General features: G+C 39.0%; 2 protein-coding genes across 6 annotated transcripts in view; both read right to left on the bottom strand.

Moving 5' to 3' along the window:
- The window catches only part of LOC117150720 (fasciclin-3), a 72,587-nt gene that overhangs the window by 11,845 nt on the left and 41,630 nt on the right, over nt 1-19,112 (bottom strand). The gene's annotated exons all lie outside the window — the stretch shown is intronic.
- On the bottom strand, nt 1,083-3,229 carry LOC117150722 (trypsin-2). The gene is made up of 3 exons (XM_033317742.1): nt 2,130-3,229; nt 1,803-2,076; nt 1,083-1,747 (listed from the first exon to the last, which is right to left on the bottom strand). The coding sequence occupies exons 1-3, from the start codon at nt 2,354-2,356 to the stop codon at nt 1,370-1,372; spliced, it is 879 nt and encodes a 292-aa protein (XP_033173633.1). The 5' UTR covers nt 2,357-3,229; the 3' UTR covers nt 1,083-1,369.

Raw genomic sequence — 19,112 nt, 5'->3', positions numbered from 1 at the left:
TTAATGCCCTCACTCTTCCCAATAAAAATCAACTTGGGTCTGTGAGTCCATATCGATGCATCGTCTCCTTGTTGTGGCTATTGTTTCCTATTTTTCGGCCACGTTAGCGTCTTTTGCTCGAAACGTGATTTTTACTTGAATTTTGTGTTCGGGTGCTTTGGTATTTCAACCACAGTTTTAGTTGGGTCTTTCTTAAAGTTTCCCTGCTCACAGTGGAATGAAGTAATAATATGATTTAATATATAATAATACTATATGATAATAATAATTTCTTTCTTTTAATCGAGGTACTGTACAAATTTTAATTCCAATTCCTACAAAGAGTATATTTTTTATTCAAACTTTATATCAATAAATCACAATATTGGATACCTAATTTAATATTTTATTTCATTTAAATGTGTGACATTTTATACCCCTAATTAATAGTTTTTTAATAATTACACCACGAACTTTCTTTCCTTTATCCCACGGCTTAGTTCAACATCTATTTCGCCTTCGAAGAGAATGAAAAAAGCAAATCGAGCACATAAGTCGAGACTGCTGTCTACCACAAATTGGTATGCAATTTCAACACTATAAAAGGAAAATCAAATGCTGTATGCACGAGTACGTATACATTTGTGTGCAATCTGTGGGCTTATCAACCAGACCATTATCATATATATCGCTTGGCTGGTAATTTTCAATTTATCAGCATCGATTTATCAGCTTTTGTGATACCCAGCTACCTGCATTCGGGCCTGCAATTGCCCAAAAGCAACAAAAAATATAATTATTACCGATTTATGGCTGGCTTTCCATCCGACAACTGACAGCGAGTCTTGAACCCAAAGTCAATGGGAGTCAAGCAACAAGAGTTCAGCGCAGACATGTTATTGTTAACTTCTGACTTTTCTTTTTTGGCCAATAGTATCGCGTGTGTGCGCAATTTCTTGTTACCTTAACGGGTCCGGTTTTTATCCGGCGTTTCGTGGCTATAAATAATGATTGGTTGTTACATCAAATTGCCGTGTCGCGGCCTTTTACTTTTTCTTGACCAATTTTCTATTTATTATTGGGATTATTTATGGCCTTATCAATCATGTTTTATGTACAAATTTATTTAGTTTTTCGGCAGTTTCCTTTTCTTCTTGATTAATGCAAAAGTGTAAAAGCGTTGAACAATAATCGAAAAAATGGCAGTTGGAGTAGAAAGGAAAGTCAGTGCGGTTTTTCTGGGGGAAAAGTGAACGTGCCACACGTGGCACACAGGTGCAATACGAGTACAGGCGAAAGTTTACTAGTGCTTTCCCCAATTTTCCATGGATCGCAGGGGCCGGTCAATTTTTCCTTTCCCAAGAGAGAGTTATATTTCAGTGTCCTGATTTCAGACAACGCTGAGTATTAAAATGATAAAGGACATAAAGGAATATCTCTCTGCGATAAATGGTCTGCTATGGTCCACTGCCTCCGATATAATTTTGGTCACCCAGCTGTTGTAGAACGATACATCACTAAAGAAAACTGGATCTGGACTGGAACAATTGATGGAGCCCAGAGCTATTCCATACAGCTGACCATTACAAAAAAGTGGACCACCGAAATCTGTGGTACACAGCTGTTTCTCCGTCGACTTTACACATATGAGGTCCTCGTTTTCGGGTCTGGCAGCCATTAGACTCTTTTTCACCTTCAGACATTCGTCGAATGGCCGCAGTTCGACATTCACAAGCAACATGCTATGAAATGACCCAAATCTTTGCCTCTAAGGGATAGGGTTTCTGTGGCATTAACCTTATGAGTATTTGAATAGTACCTACTCGTAAGCCGAAGATTCCACCAATGGTCTTGCAATCGTTTCCCACCTCCAGCGAGGAATTGCCCAGAACAACTGGAGCCAAGTGATGGCCGTCCAATTTCACAAACCTCTTCAGCTTTATAATAGCTATATCATTGTGTTGGTTTCTATGGTAGTACGGGTGGATAATCATATTATGAATGTCTACAACAAATTCCTCTGACTCTGGGGTCTTAAAAAGGGACGCGCAAAGTGCCACCACAATTCGTTTGGGGCTCATCATCACCCCGTTTTTACTAATTTAAAATTCGAAAATAGGTAATGAATAATAAACATATGATATACCCACTCTGTAATGCAGTGTGCTGAAGTAAGCACATGGCGATTGGTTAGGATAACTCCGGTGCAGAAGTGATTATCTCCAGGAGTGTGAATATATTTGCGAGTCCGCAAGGATACCAGATACGAACTCAAATGGCTATAGGTGGGCTCGTGATAATGGTTGATCCTAATCGTGGTAATATTTTTAGGAAAAACCAAAGCAATTTTCAGCAGTAAAAAGTAAGCTAGCAGCATATTTTAAGTTGCAATTTAAGTGACAGATATGTCAGTGCTTCAAAGTTATCAAACATATCGAAAATTGCCACCTAAATAATAAGACCCATCTTTAAATAATGCTGCAAAATGCAATCAGAATTCTACTAAAACACTAAAAGCCTTATTATTATAAATTTATTCACGTTTGCAATATTAATTGTTTGGAATCGCTTGGGAAATTACATTGCAAAGCATATCCATAATATACTTGGATCTCATGTCGCTTGTGCCATTCAATCACTGAACTTGTTGCATGAATAGAGCAATAAATCATTGCCATTTGAGCTGCTATATTTTCACTTTCAAGTCATCAGCACACCAATTGCATTATTCATGCTCCAGTTTGAGTTCCCCTTTTCAATGCAAACATTCCACATTTGTTTTCGCAATTATAGACGTTCGGCCATTTAAACGCTACAGATTTATCTGAGCCGTGCCACAGAGACAACAAAGTAAGACAACTGCCCCAGCAGACATCCACATCTGTCAGTTAATTAATGTGGGGGAGACAATGAGGTCTGTGGTCCTCTACCATTTGCATCTTGCGTTTGGCACTTCACTTTTCGATGAGCTTATGAGCGTCTTATTGTAATTAGGGGACAATGAAGTCAAGTGGCGTTGGCAAGACAGGGAGTACTGCTTGCATATTTGAGCGTCCCTTGAATGCCAAATGCTTATTATAGTCGAAGAAATATTATCATAATTAATGCCCCGAACAGAAGTGCAATACAGACCGCAGAAGTTTGTCCAGTTCTCTAGCTGGAAATTTATGCTAAGTCTGGATTATTGTACAATATATTCTACACGTACGATTAGTCCGACAAAGAGAGAGAGAGTAGTGTTAGACTTGGCACTAGACATGTGATAAATATTGCGGTCAATATTTCTCATAAATTCAACAATACGAGTTCAAAATTGCAGGCAGCAATTTATATAATTCCCCAACGTTGTGCAACATGTTACTGGCCAAATTAATATGCGGCCGTCTGCTTGTGCAACTCGCTTTCTGGCCTTAACCCTTTAAGAAGCTTATACAAATTGTGACGATGACAGCGTCTGCCAAACTGGAGAAGACTGAAATAACATATTCCCGACCAGACGAAGGTTGCCTAATTTAATGCAAAAAAACGCACACGCAAGCAACCGACGTGGCTGGAAAAGCTTGACAGGAATTAAGAATATTTTACTACCCAGTACTATAAATTGTGGTATAGAGTTTGAAAGTACATTAATGACCCGTTTCTGTTTTTTAAATTCTGAAGCATTTTCAGTAAATTTTCATAACGAATAATCTAAAATGCTCTTGGTCTAAGCTAACCAGAAGTCGGGCACACCCTGCAGACACCCTGGAGAACATTATGTTAGCCCAAACAGACGCCCCAAGGGGAAACAGCCATCAAACCTTCCAGAGAACGAGGGAAACAGCAGGATCCGCAACCAAGCGGAGTATAAATTAACATAATTTTCATATACACGCGCCAAAAGTTGCAACCACACCTAAACCTAGCCAAAGGAAAAAGAAATGGCGGGGGGACACAAAAAACCAAGGACGGGAAACCTTAAGAGACATATGAATTGCTTAACTTAAGGAAAAATATCAAAGAAATTGTGTGTGTAGGGGTATGGAGGATGAGAAAATGACAGTGTTCCACCCAAATGACAGTTATTAATATATATGCAAAAAAAGTGTCTCGAAATTGTTGCTGCCTATTTTTTAGGGATAAATGCTGGAAGGACGCCAAGTGTCGCCGGCGATTTGCGAGACATTTATCAAACCGCAGAGAAATTATGCAGACAGACTGAAATTTCGCCTAGCCAAATCAGAAACAACACCGAAATCAGCACGCGGCCAAAAAGGTAGATAAAGTCAACGAAATCCTATATACATATATATAAATATGAATTCCGAGGCCAGACGTCGCCGGTGCTCATAAAAAGTGTCTGCGAGTGGGTTTTAATTGTTTTTCCTTTTGCGCCGACATTTTCACAGGATGTTAAGGCATGGCGACCTGTCTCGGGCCACAAAATAAATTGATCTGTGGTTTTGGCCTTATAATTTATGAGCCTTTCTTAGGCGGGCGAAAGGGAGTGAAATGCTGAATGCGAAATTTGACAAATGGCTGGAAATCAGAGAACGGCAAGCCTCGCTCCAAAAAAGAATAGAAAAGCTCTTCTTGTAAATGTTAACGAAACTGACATTAATTTTATGTTACTGGCAAGCGAAATCAATTAATTATTCTTGTTGTCAATTGTGTTGCGTCGTGAAGGAATACGCACATAGGTGGATGGAGGATATTGATTTCTATTGGTGTTGACATATCCTTAGGGGAGTGCCAGACTATTATGGCTGTTTGTTAATGGGGGCTTTAATGTTGGGGAAATTTAATGAAAATTCGGTAAAGCAACTATGGAGAAGTAAGGCATGTTAATTAGTCAGAAAATTAACCAACTTGAACTAAATAGAAAACAATAATATTGAACAGCCGTGTGTTATGATTTGAATGGAATTTTTTTGATAGGTGTGAGTATATAAATTTTATATTTCAACTTGGCTTTATTAAAATACGCAGAAAAATGTTGCCAATTATTGATTGACTAGATCGTAATTAACCCTGCGAATGTAATAGCTATTTCTGGAATTTATACGCAGTGCAAAAACAGCGTGTTATTTAAGCATTTTTTTGAGCTGCAATTTACAAGTTAAAATCCATCAATCTGCGTTAAAATATTATGTAAGCTCCCCACCCACCGCCTGATTGCCCGCACAATTAACGGGGTCAAATTTTATGCGACAGTTTTTGTTTTATGTTCGACCTTTTCTTCGCGCCACGGAATTCCATATGCGCGCCCCAGTTAAATTGCATAATTAATATGCAAAACTAATTTGTATGCTAAATATGTTATTATTTATATTCGCAATTTCTTTTCATTCATTTGCGCAAGAGCACATAAAAGAAATTGCTTGGTCATGAGTAACAGCACAACAGTTATGTTTTAACGGTTGACTGGGCCATGTGTGTCTTTGAACCCGCTTTCAGCTTAAAGTTTTCGCAGTTGAAGTGCAAAAAAAAGCGTTTCTGTTGTCTGTTTGATTTTCGCACTGATCTGCCGAACGGATATGGCCATAAAGTATGACTCAGTCTTTCTCGGCTGACCCAAAATTGGCGAAATAGAATTTTTGGCACGTTTGAAATGCTTTGCTAATTAAAGCATAAAATAATATGCTGACAATAGCTGAGTGCTGAGTTTCCAGCTAAAACAAACTTTGTCTGAACTTTGGCAAGATCAACTTTTTGCCTTGCCGTCTGTTTACCTTTCGTCTTTAATTTAATTGCCCTGTGTGCATTTGTGTTTGCCCACTTGAAGAGACTTTGAAAACAGTTTGGCAACTAAGCGCTTTTCACAAAATACAAAATCAACAACACCAGCCGAATGCAACATTTGTCGGCGTCCATGACTCGCTTTTCATTCACATGCAAATGTGCCAGCGCTAAGTGGGAAACATGTTTTCCCAGACCAACAAAATCGAGCTCCAAGGCTGAGAGCTGAGAGCTGAGACCAGCTGAGCTGAGTTGCAGTGGCAATGCAGTCGGTTGTCGGTCGGCGTTAGAAGACGTGGCTTGTCTCCATCCAAGGCTAGCCACTGTGGCTCCCATGCTTGTTCATCAACAGTCGATATACCACCTGCCTTTAATTTTCACAATCGTTTTATTTTCGACCCGGGAAATCATTTATTAAATCCACTTTTTATCTGCGTCGACCATATAAATTTTAAATGACAGACGCGCAGAAAATGTCATCTTTTGGTAATTAAAGTTTATTAATAATATTTCCATATTAACTGTGAAAATATTGTAATAAAAAAATATCATATATTTTTAATGCCGGGCCAATTTGTTATTAATGCGCTTTGACAGACTGGCTGGACCAGCGGTATGATTTATATGCCACAGGCATTTATAATTCATAAACTGTGTTGATATTATCTAACCAAATAAAACACCCACACACATCTTCAACAGCTTTCGAAAAATTAAGGAAAATTGTTATCATAATAATTATGGTTTTCTTTTATGAAACCAATTTTTGTTTGCCTCTCAGTATTTATATTTTTTTTAATAATATAAATAATTAAGGTGATACATTTTTCTACCAAGCCAAGTTTTGCCACAACTCTTTACCAAAGTTCCAAAGTCTTCTCGGAAAACCCCCTTGTTATTTTACTAGGATAATTTATCACAAGAATATTCAAGGAGGTGGAACCTTTCGTTAGAGCGGTAATTAAAATGTTATCTTCCTGCCGTTTGCATTTTCTCCCGGGGGGGTCACTCATTCGCCAGAAAAGTGAGGTGACGACAAATGTGTAGGATGCCCAGGGGCCAACCGGGGGTTAAAGTGTGATGCCTTGAGCCGGGGTTAAGTTTTGCCTCGCTGCGCCCATTTAACCTTTGGGTTTTTTGTGTGTGGCCACAGGCAAACATAATTGAAGTCATAAATAACGAATTATGTTGTGAAAGTTGAGCCGGGGATATCAACAGCAACAACAGCAGCAAAAGCCTGAGCAGAATGAGGCAAGGTTTGTTTAGTTAACTTTTTCTCCTACAGCTTCAGCTTCAGTTTCAGTTTCACACTGTTTGCATAATTATGACATGGCCGGGAAACGTCTGCAGAGGTGGGAGTTTAAGTTGTCCGAGTTGCTGGCTAATTATGCAAACCCAGCGCAAGCCAAAGATTTATTATGATGGAATAACTTTTTAATGCAGGAGGGTCGGTGGGGGGATGGATAGGCACACAGGATTTTCCAGGTAGCTCTCTAATTAAAAGCTTTGCCGTTTTAATAAATTGTATGATTTTGTTTGACTCATGAATGGCTCAAGGCCATTTAGCAACTGCATACACATGCCTTTCCTGTTTTAGTTGAACGGCCGAGAGATAACTACCAGCGGAATAAAGTTTATTTTTTTAACACCGCCTGCGAGGCAGTGTTTTTAATTAATGACGTTGATGCTTCCTCCGTTCGCAGCCCATTGAATGCCAATAAAAGTGCATTAAATTGCAATTATGCTGTTGCTCTTGCTGACAGCACCGGCGAGTATTGAACATTGGGCATTCAATAGCCTGATAAATGGCTGTGAGTATTTCGTCAGCCGGCTTACAGTGCGTATGCGTGTTGTTTGCACTTACAAAACCTTTTCGCTCGCTTCCTTTTCTCTTTACCACTTTTTTTTAATTAAAGCAAAGTCAACTTGCAGCTTTCTGGGGGAGTGACAACCACAAAGTGCAAAAGTGCATTAAAAATGCATTTTAATATTGGCTGCATGAGTTGTTCATGCGGTTATTATGCTATCTTTGAATGTGTAAATATTACTACATATTCGACGCCCAGTTGAAGGCGGTTCTTTAAAACGCATCGAACAAGATGGGAAAAAACGTTGTCAATATTGAATACTTTCCGTTTTTTAATATCTGAGGAAAATGAATATTTTAAATATATTTTAAGGTTTCAGCCAACGGTTTAGTAAGTTAAAAGTTATTTTAATTGAAGCATCAGAAAATACGGAATTTTTTATCTGACAAAAAGTTAAGGTTCCGGCAGTTTTACAATTTTCCTATTACTTAAACTTGCCCCAGATTCTCCCATTTAATATTCATCTCGTCTGTGCGGACATTTAGAAGATAATTAATTGCAGGACATTTGTTGATGTTCGCTCTGCCAAAAACTTGTTGTCATGTCTTCCAGCCCGTTTCCGCTTCCGATTCCCAGAACTGACTGCAGATTTCCATTGCCAGCACGGCGAACACGTTTGCGATGGGAAAATGAAAAGTTGCTGGCAGTTGTGAAGTAAACCGAATTACATATTTCAACCGAAAACAGGGGATTGCTGGGAATTCATACCTGGCAGAACCCGCAGATTCCCGGACCCGAAAGTGCTCCATAGTCCTGCTCATTTACGTTGATTTCGAGCGGAAAACGTTTGTCGCCAAATTTCATTTCAGCTCGCTTCAATTCGATTCGATTGACATTAATTAATGATTGTTTCGAGTCGCCTTCGCTTACAGCTAGAGCATTGATTTACGTTGTCATCGATTCCCCTGGTCGCCTTATTATTATGCTGGCACAGCAACAATTCTCCGACCGCCGACCAGCAGAATGGCTCGAAGTCTCCATCCCATCTCAATTGACGACGAGAGTTGCCAGGACGGGTGTTAATGATGATGAGCTATCCCTGTCGATGTTGGTAAGGCACTCAAAAAAAAAATGTACGCCATTTCCGAAACACTTGGGTATTGAATTCATGTGGAAAGGGGGCTCTAAAATCCTTATATATTATTCCAGCACTTCTTGAAGTTAAGTAATAATTTATAAATGTCAGTGCATCTATTGTTAAATTATTGCATTATTTTTTTAAGTGCACACGGTCACTGTTCTCGCTTGTGTCGCCCATCCTTGCAAATCTCAACTCTGGTGCGGCTTCGTGCCAAGTTTCAGTAATTATTGCCCAAACCAGTTTGGACTTTGCAACCACCAGACTGGGGAGCAATATTTAATTATGGTTTCTGCTCGGACTTGAGGTCGAGGCTATGGAAACGCTTCCGATTCGGGTTTTTGTGGCTTGTCCTTTCGATTGAGAGCGGGTGTCTGCCAGTTTATCAATCAAATGGCAATTTGGTGATTAGCATTTAACCGTAGCTACTTCCATTAGCCAAAACATCAGACAATTGAAAAGTCAGCACTTGCAATTCGACTAAAAGCCTGCGAACTATTAATCTACTAATAGCGAGGGACCTACGAGCCATTAAAAATGGAAAGCAGGTCAGCCGTGATTTTTCTACAGAGTTTATCGCTTCGATTAGCTAATCGTATCGGATCGGAAACAAACAATGTGCTGGTATATTGTTTGCATATTTCATGACCTTTGACAACAATCAACTACGAGTGGAAAATCCCCGAATGGGAAATCCAACCCTCTATGTGGGGAATGGGAAAAAGCTTTCAGCTATCACCGAGCAAATCCTTGTGGATTTTCCAGGACTTTACTGACTTGCATTTCTATGCAGGACAGGACTCTTCTCAAAAGGGAAATGGAGCCGTAATAAATGTCAGTTCTTCTTGGGGAATACCCCAACTTTACTGCGGTTGAGGTGAGGGTAAGTCGTGTCGGATAATACGATACCTTATTCAAGAGCGAATGCAAAAGACTCCGCAATAACCAAGGAGAAAAATGTTATAATATTTTGAACAGTTAAAGTGTATGCAGATTTTGAATTTAAGATGTTATGGCGACACTTGCAATGCTATTAAAATAGTTTTTGTGTAACTTCGTTTCTTTTTTCTGTTCCAATGTCATTGGAATACATTCATTTATTAAAGTATGACATCCATTTCCTATTAATAATAAAACCCAGGTTTCCCACCTTTGTTACTTCATTGAAAAGCATGAAAAATTTGCATAATTTTATGTTATGCACTACACAAAAAACTGGAGTTTTCATTAAACAATTGCAGCGCATGGCATTTGATTTTTAAATGAAGACAGCCAGCTGCGCACACAAGTGTTCAGGGGTGTGTCGATGCCATTTTAAGGGGGTTCGCGGATAGGGGTCTTAAATGGCCAGTGGCAGGGGGTAGTTCACCCTAATTATGTCAGAGTGTGTAAAGTCAGGCGGCAGAAATTCGAGCGCTCCGAATTATGTCATCAGGGAAAAGCGGAAAACGAACAAAACAAAAAAGGATGGGAAATCCATTCTCTCAGCCTTTTGTGATTAGCTTGGTCATTTGGAAATTGAGACGTCAAGAGGGCCTCAGGGCTTCTTGCCCGGATTAGATCGGGGGTTTTTGGGCTACTTACGGGTTGGATTTAACAGCCACAACAATGGCAGGGAAAAAGTTTTCCTCTTCTCTGTTACCTGGGGCCAAATAGCAGGAAAAGTGTCAGCTGCTGTGGCGCACAAAGAAAAAATAGAGGAAAATGCAAACAGGTGCTGTCTGCAGCCAACTTGAAACAATCTGCCTTACTTGCCCACTTTGCGCTGTGAAAATTGCATTTTAGCTAATGTTTGTCAGAGCCAGCATTGTGCTCAGTTTCAGCTTCAGTTACATTTCCACAATGACAGTTAATGACTTTAAATGGTTAAATGGCAGTAGCACAAAGTAGCAAAATTTGAACATTTGCGCGGCGTCCTCTTTTGTCATTTGTTTGAATATTTGAAAATTTGATTAAAGGCTTGGACTGAACAGTAGGCCTCGTTAGAATAAGCTCACAATAGATAGAAAATTAACTCAAGTGTTAATGAGATTAGTTACATAAATACGTATTATTGTGCATTTGGATTACTACTCAGTTTTAGGAATATTTGTGTGTAAGTTTATTGTGCTCAAAGTATGTACAATGTGCTTAAAATGCATGACTGAACGATTAATTACGAAACCATAATTAATTAGTTTCACGTGGTTTTATGACATATAAGAATGTAAGAGAGGAAAATACTTCAGGCTGACTTTTTTTTAGATCCATATGAGTGCTTTGTCTTAATAACTAAAACCAAATCTATCGAATTGGGCGAAATTATGGCGAAAAAAATTGAACATATTTCAAATATTTATATTAGGCCTTTGGAAATGTAGGCCCATTCCTCCACCGTTACCTCTCCATGGGCAGCGATAAGCCCTCGAGTGACCTTTAAGTGACCTCATCGGGCCGAACCAACCCGCCAATTGAGCTGTCAATTATCGCCTCGAACAACCCAATTTCGATTCATTGAACAGTGAATACAAAAAATAACAATAATAGCAGTCAAGCTGAGTTTGCTAATCCCAACTAACGAGAGGATCGGAGGGTAGAAAATCCCACTTGGAAACTAGCCGAAAAAGAGGATTATCCTAGAATCTGCTACCTGAATTTGGCCGAAAAACCAACGCATTCGATTCGAGATCATTGTCTGGGGTTTTTCGGTAGATCAGGAGCTCCCATGAATGAAATGCGAAGAACACCACAATGGGACATATGTAACTGCCAGTTTGGAAAGCATTGTGCAATACGCATGATAAATGTCCGCTTTTGGGAGTGCGAGGAATAATTCCGGCTAATGGCCATTGTTGTATGCAAGCTACTGTTCGTACTTTTTATTTGTCTATTTGAAATGCGGATTTAGAATGTGCCATGAGTCCCTCCTTCCGCTTCCTGTTCCATATAGCCATATAAAGTCCTCACTCTCACTCGCGTGCTTGATTTATTATTAAATCCGTACATGGTTATTAGTTTTTCTTTTCCTTTCGGCAGAGGTAATAATTTTTCAAATTCTCTATATGAATTTTTGTATGCACCCCTGTGGTCCTCTTTAGAATAGGAAATAAAAAGGAACCCCCGGTTCTCAACGCTATTTCGGTGCTAGATGTGATTTATATACATTTGATTGTATATATTTGTTACTGCCTCCTGGCTACCCTTAACATCCTTCCTATCCCTGCTGATTTTCCCCCTTTCGGGTGTTTTGCGCTAATGAATTCAAATGTGTGCGTAATTGAGTTATTAAAATTTCAGTGAACAGGCTATGGGACCCTTTTGGCTGGTATTTCGAAAAAATACATACTTGGAAATACTTTAGAGGCGCTGATGTGAGGATTTCGCTAGATTTGGAATGGCAAAAAGTTATATTTGAATTTATGACCGAATCCAATGTAATTTATTTTTTTCGGCATCGAAGGGAAGAGATTAAGAAGCATAATGATAAGAAAGCTTGAGATATTTTAGTGAACATTTTTGAATAGTACTTCCGTTTTGGTCTGCTAAATAATATTTCTCTGGTTGTAAATGTGCTGCAGAACAAATTAACTATTCATTCAATTTGGCAACTGTTGAAAAATCTCCACAAACTACAGTTCTCCGTGTCGAAATAAGTACAATTTCATTGCAATCAAATTATAAAGAATTGCATTTAAATTGCAATTTGGTCGGCTTCCAACCCATTGTCGCAACAATCATTCACCTTTTTACCTCTCATGCCCCATTGAGTATTTTGCAGCCAATAATTCCTCTTAAATACGGTAGCTTAAATTATTTATGAACTGATGAGCTCTACGGGGAAAAAAGTACACCCATGGTGCACAAAAACCAAACCGAACTAGCCGAAAGTGAAAAATGTTTCGTTAGCTCCACAAATATGTGAAAATGACTTTTCATTTTTAGCTGCCCACATTTCCGCGTTTGAGTGTATTTGGGGTAAATGGCTGGAGTTTTTCTTTTATGGCTTCTGTTGTTGTGCATCAATTGGCGCCACAAATTTTGACTGTTTTTTTCCCTGGCTTTTCACTTTTTTTCCTTTTTTTGCCAGTTTTATGGGCCTTTTAAAGAGCGCCATGGGAATTATCAGGGGTTCGAGATCCAGTCAGATTATTCAGTGTGTGAACGTGGGCAGGCAAACAAATATTAACCTCTTTTTATGCACACACGCACAACGTGTATTATTTAGCCCCATTCCACGAGATCTGCAAATATTGTATTTGGGAATTGAGCGGGGTTAAATCTATATAATAATTTGGCGTGCTCTTGATTTTCACGGCACTTCTAATTCTCAAGTGCGGAATAAAAAGGGGTTGCCGCCGGCGTAAAGTAAAACCCATAATTTGGCTTAATAGTTTTTGCAATTACCCAAAAGGGTTCCGGAAAATAACCCTCACCGGGTTTGGCCGGAAGTGCCGCTGGAGAGGCGTACAGCTGGAGTGGCTAAACAGGATGGGGAAGTCGAGGAAGTGGCAGTGGAAACAGCCTGTTTATGCGTGAAATTCGTCTGGCGTCAGGACATTTGTCAAACAAAGTCCACAAAGGGGGAAACTTGGAAAGGGCCCCTGTCAATTATGAATTTATTATGGAATGCGATTGCTTCTGTCTACGTTTTCTAGGTAATTACAAAGAGGAGTGCAATTTTTTGAATTTGACAAAATGGAACTGTCAGCCCACAGCTGGCAAAATAAATGATTGAACCGTTCCCGAAACGAGATTATGTGTAGTAGATCAGGTAAAGAGATAATAATTATATCAAGAAATATACAATGCTCAGATTCATTTCATTACCAAGAACGTTTTAAATTTCGCTACTATTTATATTGACCTTGTTTGCAGCCCCACAAGTGAAAATCAAAGCGAGAGACACGTGCCAAAGTGATTTATAATCACATTTGCTAGTGGAAACTCCTTTCGTTATAGGCTTTCATAGAGTTACCAATTCCAGTTAGACAACCATCTTTAAACCACATTTTTTTTATTCACAACTACCTTTTAGTCACACATTTTTTTGCTAGCTTACACACTACTACACTGCTCTAGTCATATTCATTTTTAGTGAGCGTTTATCTTGTTCATTGATTTTCTTTCCACACGGAACACCCTTGAACCTGGGGGTTTACTCCAGCCCTTACTCTGGTTTATTGTAAACTGTTTCAAGAGGCCCTCCAATGCCTCGATTTCCCCTCTGTTTTTCTTACCCCTTCCACACTTCAATTTATGTAGATTTAAAGTGGCAAATTGTATTTGCATTTTAACTTTTCTGTTTGAAGGAGCACAGACCACAAGAGGGCCTTTGTGGATGTGTGTGTGTGTATTTGAGGTCACGATGGCTTCAAAGGGTTAAGATGGGGCACTTACTGATTGCCTATTAATTGAGCAAATTCATTATGGTCTGCCCCTCTCCGACATTTATGCTTGGCCCTTTGAGGGGTTTTTTCATTGTTTGATTTGCAATATTGTGCTGAAGAGTCTGGCTTGAGGTTTAATTGAAATATAATATTACCTGAAAAGAAACAAAGGAAATAACCAAATTAGTTATGTTTCATACCAAGGAAAATTTACATTAAGCTGATATGAAATAAAAGAAAAAGCAGCCAAAAAACGAGGCTAGACTTCGGCATAAGATAGAAGGATACATTCCAAGCCCCACGTAGCCACATATGTGCACAAAAACACACCGATGGGTCATACATCTTGGCTTATTACTCTAATTACTGTGGGGCCAGAGTATTTTCACCCACCTCCCTCCTCCTGCCGACGAAAACTTTTGCGGCTTAGGGAGATATAGAGATACAGCTACCATATCTGCACGCTTTTTTCGGGTTTGTTTTGGGTTAATGGCTTTCAGGGGAATCGCGTGCAGTAATACAATTTCATGGAGTTACGGCAACAGAGAAAAGGAGATCTCTTGGCTGGTGCATAAATAGTCTCGTAAATAGTCAAAAAAATATTCTATGCTTTTAATTTTATTTTATTGCCAAAGAAACTAAATAAAATAAAGGCAATGTGCGACAGTTTTTGGGGCTTTTTGCTGTACGTATGCAAAGCTAACGCCATTGCGGAATTTTTATTGCCCTTCCGTCGCCATGCCGAGCACACCTTATATACACAAAGCTTTAAAGTGCCATCATGAAATATTTCATATGCAAAAAAATCACAAAAAATTAAAAAAAGAAAGCAGAAATGTATCTGAAACAACGGAGGAGCTGGAAAATGGGAATGCCAACAATGCCACAAGCCGTGGCCCAAATGGGGCGCCACAGTCAACTTTTGCTGCCTGTATTTCGAGTTGATTTTCATTACAAATTACGTTTATTTACAGTAGAAGCCAACGACTGCGAAAACCAAGAACCCTAAATTGTTCCCGAAATATGAAAGCATTTTTCACGTATTTATTTTGCCCATTCAAATTAATGAAGTCGCAGGCGAACATTATTCACCTGTCCTCGGGACTTGTGCTAAATTTCTCTCACTTTTCTCGCTCACAGGTGAGTCTTTCAATTTGTGGCGTTCAGAACATTCAAATCTATTCGGATAGTTTGATTGCAAACCAAAGCGAATGGAATTTTAGATAGCTGTTAACAGGATGTGCACCGGGGGGTTAAGCGGGTGCAAGCGGGTTAAAGCCTGAGGTGGCATTGGGTGACTCGTTGGCATTTGTTTTTCGATTGAGTTGCTCAGCACAAGCAATTGATTGATTAAATGGGCTGTTAACCACTCAAAGTGATGTATAGGAAATTGCCATGCCCAACAATTTTTTAGGCTCTTAGTGACATACTTTGCATGATTAATAGGTGGTGCATCTGCTATTCTTTAAGGAATGCCGTATCCTTTAAACTTAAATAGAACTATGTAACTGCCACGAAATGATTGTGTACTTAAAAGCAAAAATCGTTTGTACCAGACTATCATCGATATATTAGCAATTCGTAATCCTTAGCTTACTACAAGCTTATGCTACTCTAACCCACATCAATGCCATTTTGAGCCACCCACCCCATCTAAGCCACCATTTTTGAAATCCACAAAGTAAAGCTAGGTTTTTTTTGCCTCTGATTCACCTTTTTGCGGAATGGTGTGGTGCAACCAATAAATTTCCATTTTGTGTTTGTGTGTCGGGGCGCGTCGAATAAATCAAAAATGGTCGCCGCCCCGCCGTGTGAGAGAAATGTGTGACCTATGACCTCAATGCAAATGGAACGCAAAAATATGCCAAGCATTTACCCGAAACAAGCTGTACCGTGAACAATTTTAGAGATATGTATATTTTATCCCCCTTTTTTGAGAACGACTATCTCAACCCTTGGTTGGAAAAATTAATTTTCTACTGTTGGAGGTTTTTCCACCATTTCCCTTTTTTATTCGATAAGGTGCGGACATGGCAAGCTTCTAAGCCCGGGGTTGCTCTTCACCTCAAGCTGATGTTTACTGTGCTGCCATTTTTGCCATCCGCACGATGTCGCTATGGGTTTATTAAATTTCGCTAGCTCTAATGAAATTTTCGCTTACCAAATTGCGTTTACTTTTACCGTTGAGGGCCACAGAAACCTGTGATGGCCATTGGGTTTCCTGCGGCTTTTCGGGGTGAGCAATCTGCCGCTATATACGCCATATCCTCATCAAATCATCAACATCATCATCGCAAAAAGCAAACATCATCATACCAAGAGATGCCAATACCTAGAGTTTCCATTGGCTGCAATTCACAAAAAGTTGCCCAACATGTTAAGGGGTGATTTTGCACCCTTACACATGTATCTAAGCCAAATGTTGCAGCGGCAACAATGTTTCGCAACAATGGTGCAAAATAGTTTCAACTGAGGAAAATTTATCCACCAATGTACTGTAGTTATAATTTTAAAAACATATCGATTTCTTTACAATGTAAAATAAACTATTAGGCTTGGCTACTTTAAAGGCAAAACACTTCAGTTTTCCAATCCATTTTAAATGGAATCTTTGCAACATACCCTGAAAAATAACGACGAAAAGCATGCTAAAACGATCCAAGAAAATACATCAAAAGTTCCTGCACTTCACCCCATAAATCTCAAATTTTTTGGCTGAGACAACTCTAGTAATTATTTAAGTAAATTTGGTCCCTAAGACCCTATGCGAAAACAGGTGATGAAAACGTCCTTAAGTGGTGGGAATTTTACTGAAACGGGTGGTCCGAGAGGGGCTGTCACAGGTGTTGGAAAACTTTTCTAGTTGGCCTCTTGCTTAATTTAATTAGAGACGCAAAACTTTAAAATTCTCCGTCACCCCAAAATTGGCCGCACGTGTGTGTGTGTGCATGTTGCACATGCAGCATTTACCTTGTATCCTTCCCTTCCCTCTGCTCCTATGTATGTCACTCAACTGAAATTAGTTTACATGTTGTTGCTGTCTTGGCATTTTCATGGCAATACATTTTTACAAGTTTCGTCGTCTAAGTGAATTAAGGTGCCAACAACGTAGGCCAAATTGTCTTACAAAACAACTTGCGGCACCGACTAAGTTATGTTCGCATCTATGTGTCCCATTTATTTATTATGAAACTGTCAACAAATTTGTAGTAACCTTATAATCTATCTGAAGATTTTATAACCCAAAATAAGTTTATAAATTTTACTACTGATAGTAGCCGACAAAGACTCTGAGTAATTATCAATCATTCAGGAAAATGACTTCTCTCCTTATTAAGTTATCTAATGGATAATCAAAATGTCAACAAACAGTTATTAAAATTGAATTTTCAATTGTCTGCGTTTAATGGAAACTCATTTGTAAGAACAACACGTGCATATCTTTCCTAACACAAAACCAGACCAAACTCATTTTCCTTGAGGCCATCGTGTGCCCCAACCACATTTAAAGTTCAGACAATTTATGCTTTGATTTAATTAAATCGCAAATTTAAATTCACATGGTACATTTGGCGAATGTTGATTACATTTTTGGGGGCTCTCTATAAGTCATAAAGGGTTGTAGTTGTGTGTATGCAAATTTTATGGCCAACATGTGTGACGAAAGTTTTGTGTGTAGGCATTTTGCATTTGAATTAGGCTTATAAACCAGTAAACTAATTTCATTTACTTTTGCCCACAATTTGCTTTATAATTGTCAATTTCTGTTATTGTCAGAAAACTTTGTGTTTGTGTTGATATTTGTCAAAATTTGTTTCGACTATTTCGGCAAATGCAAATATATGCAAAAGGTTTTGTGTTTAATAATTTAAGGATTTTAAATAAGCTTTTCAGATTCGGATTTGCGGCTAAAATGTCATTTACAAACTTTAGTTAACCTTAGTTAGGCTCCACAATGCGTTAAAATATGTTTTAAATTTGGTTAACCGACATGCGTTTCATTAAGCAGAAGTAAAAATTTGTCTCAATTGAATTGAGCATGTGTTAAATCAAAAACCAATTACGAAAAGCTTTTTAATATCAAAAAAAAAGTGTAAGTGAACAATGAAAAGAATTATTTCGCCTTCGCTCAATTCTGTCGTGTAATTTTCACAAGCAGTACACATTTTTTAAATTTATTTTTCGGTACTCAATGGCATTGCATTTAATAAAATATTTTCCACGCCATCCGAGGCCTTGTAGTCCTCGTGTCATTCATGGCTTTTCCCGGTAGTGGAAAGCCCTTTTCCCGCCTCCTTTTGTTGTGCGAAAATTTATTGATATGAGTGCGTTGTGTGTGCAATTCATTTTGGTAGTGAAAATGTTAAGCGTCGTTGAATGCAATTGAAATGAGGATTCGGAGGGTCCAGAATCGCAAATGAAAAGCGCATTTTCTACTCGTTTGCATTGCGAGTGGGTCCTTGCATGGCCAAGAGCGAAGTTAACATTATTTTTGCCCAGTAATTCTTAAATAACAAGGCCGTGGAACAACTTTAAGCCGCTTTTCAAGTTGGCTGTGCGTGCGCGCGTACCCCAAATAAAAAAAATACAACAAAAATTGAATCGCATCGAGCGGGAATTTGCATATTTGCAAAGGAGCATTGAACTCGTGTCAGAGTCGCTGGATCGGGTGGGTGGTTGGTTTTTGCCTTTTGCCTTTTGCTTTTTTAGTTTCTGTAGCTTCAGTAGTTCCAGTAGTTTCTCCCGGTTGTGCCCGCCATGTAATCGTCATCGCTGTCGTTTTGGGTGGAGCGAACACGTCTCAAATGACGCCTCCACCCGTTTTGTTTGGCCAACTGATGGACAAGTGTCATGAAGACCGAGAATGAGGGATCGGCCATCGTCATCGAGCCACCGTCCTACACATGAATTACATTTCCTGCGTTTTATTTTTAGGTGCGTCGTCGTGGGTCTAAATTTGATTAATTCAAGACGCATTTGCCCGGGGGCGTTTACACAAGTAAAGTGAGACTTTAGAAATTGGTTTGCATTCTAACGCTGCCCTATTTTGAATTTAATTCCACATGAATAAGTTGGAAAAAATATAGAAAAATTAGGGAATGT

This window comes from Drosophila mauritiana, chromosome 2L (genome assembly GCF_004382145.1).
Source record: "Drosophila mauritiana strain mau12 chromosome 2L, ASM438214v1, whole genome shotgun sequence".
In the NCBI taxonomy this organism is placed as follows: Eukaryota; Metazoa; Arthropoda; class Insecta; order Diptera; family Drosophilidae; genus Drosophila; species Drosophila mauritiana.
Note: the sequence above shows the minus strand (reverse complement) of the source record. Positions and strands in the feature narration are given on the sequence as shown.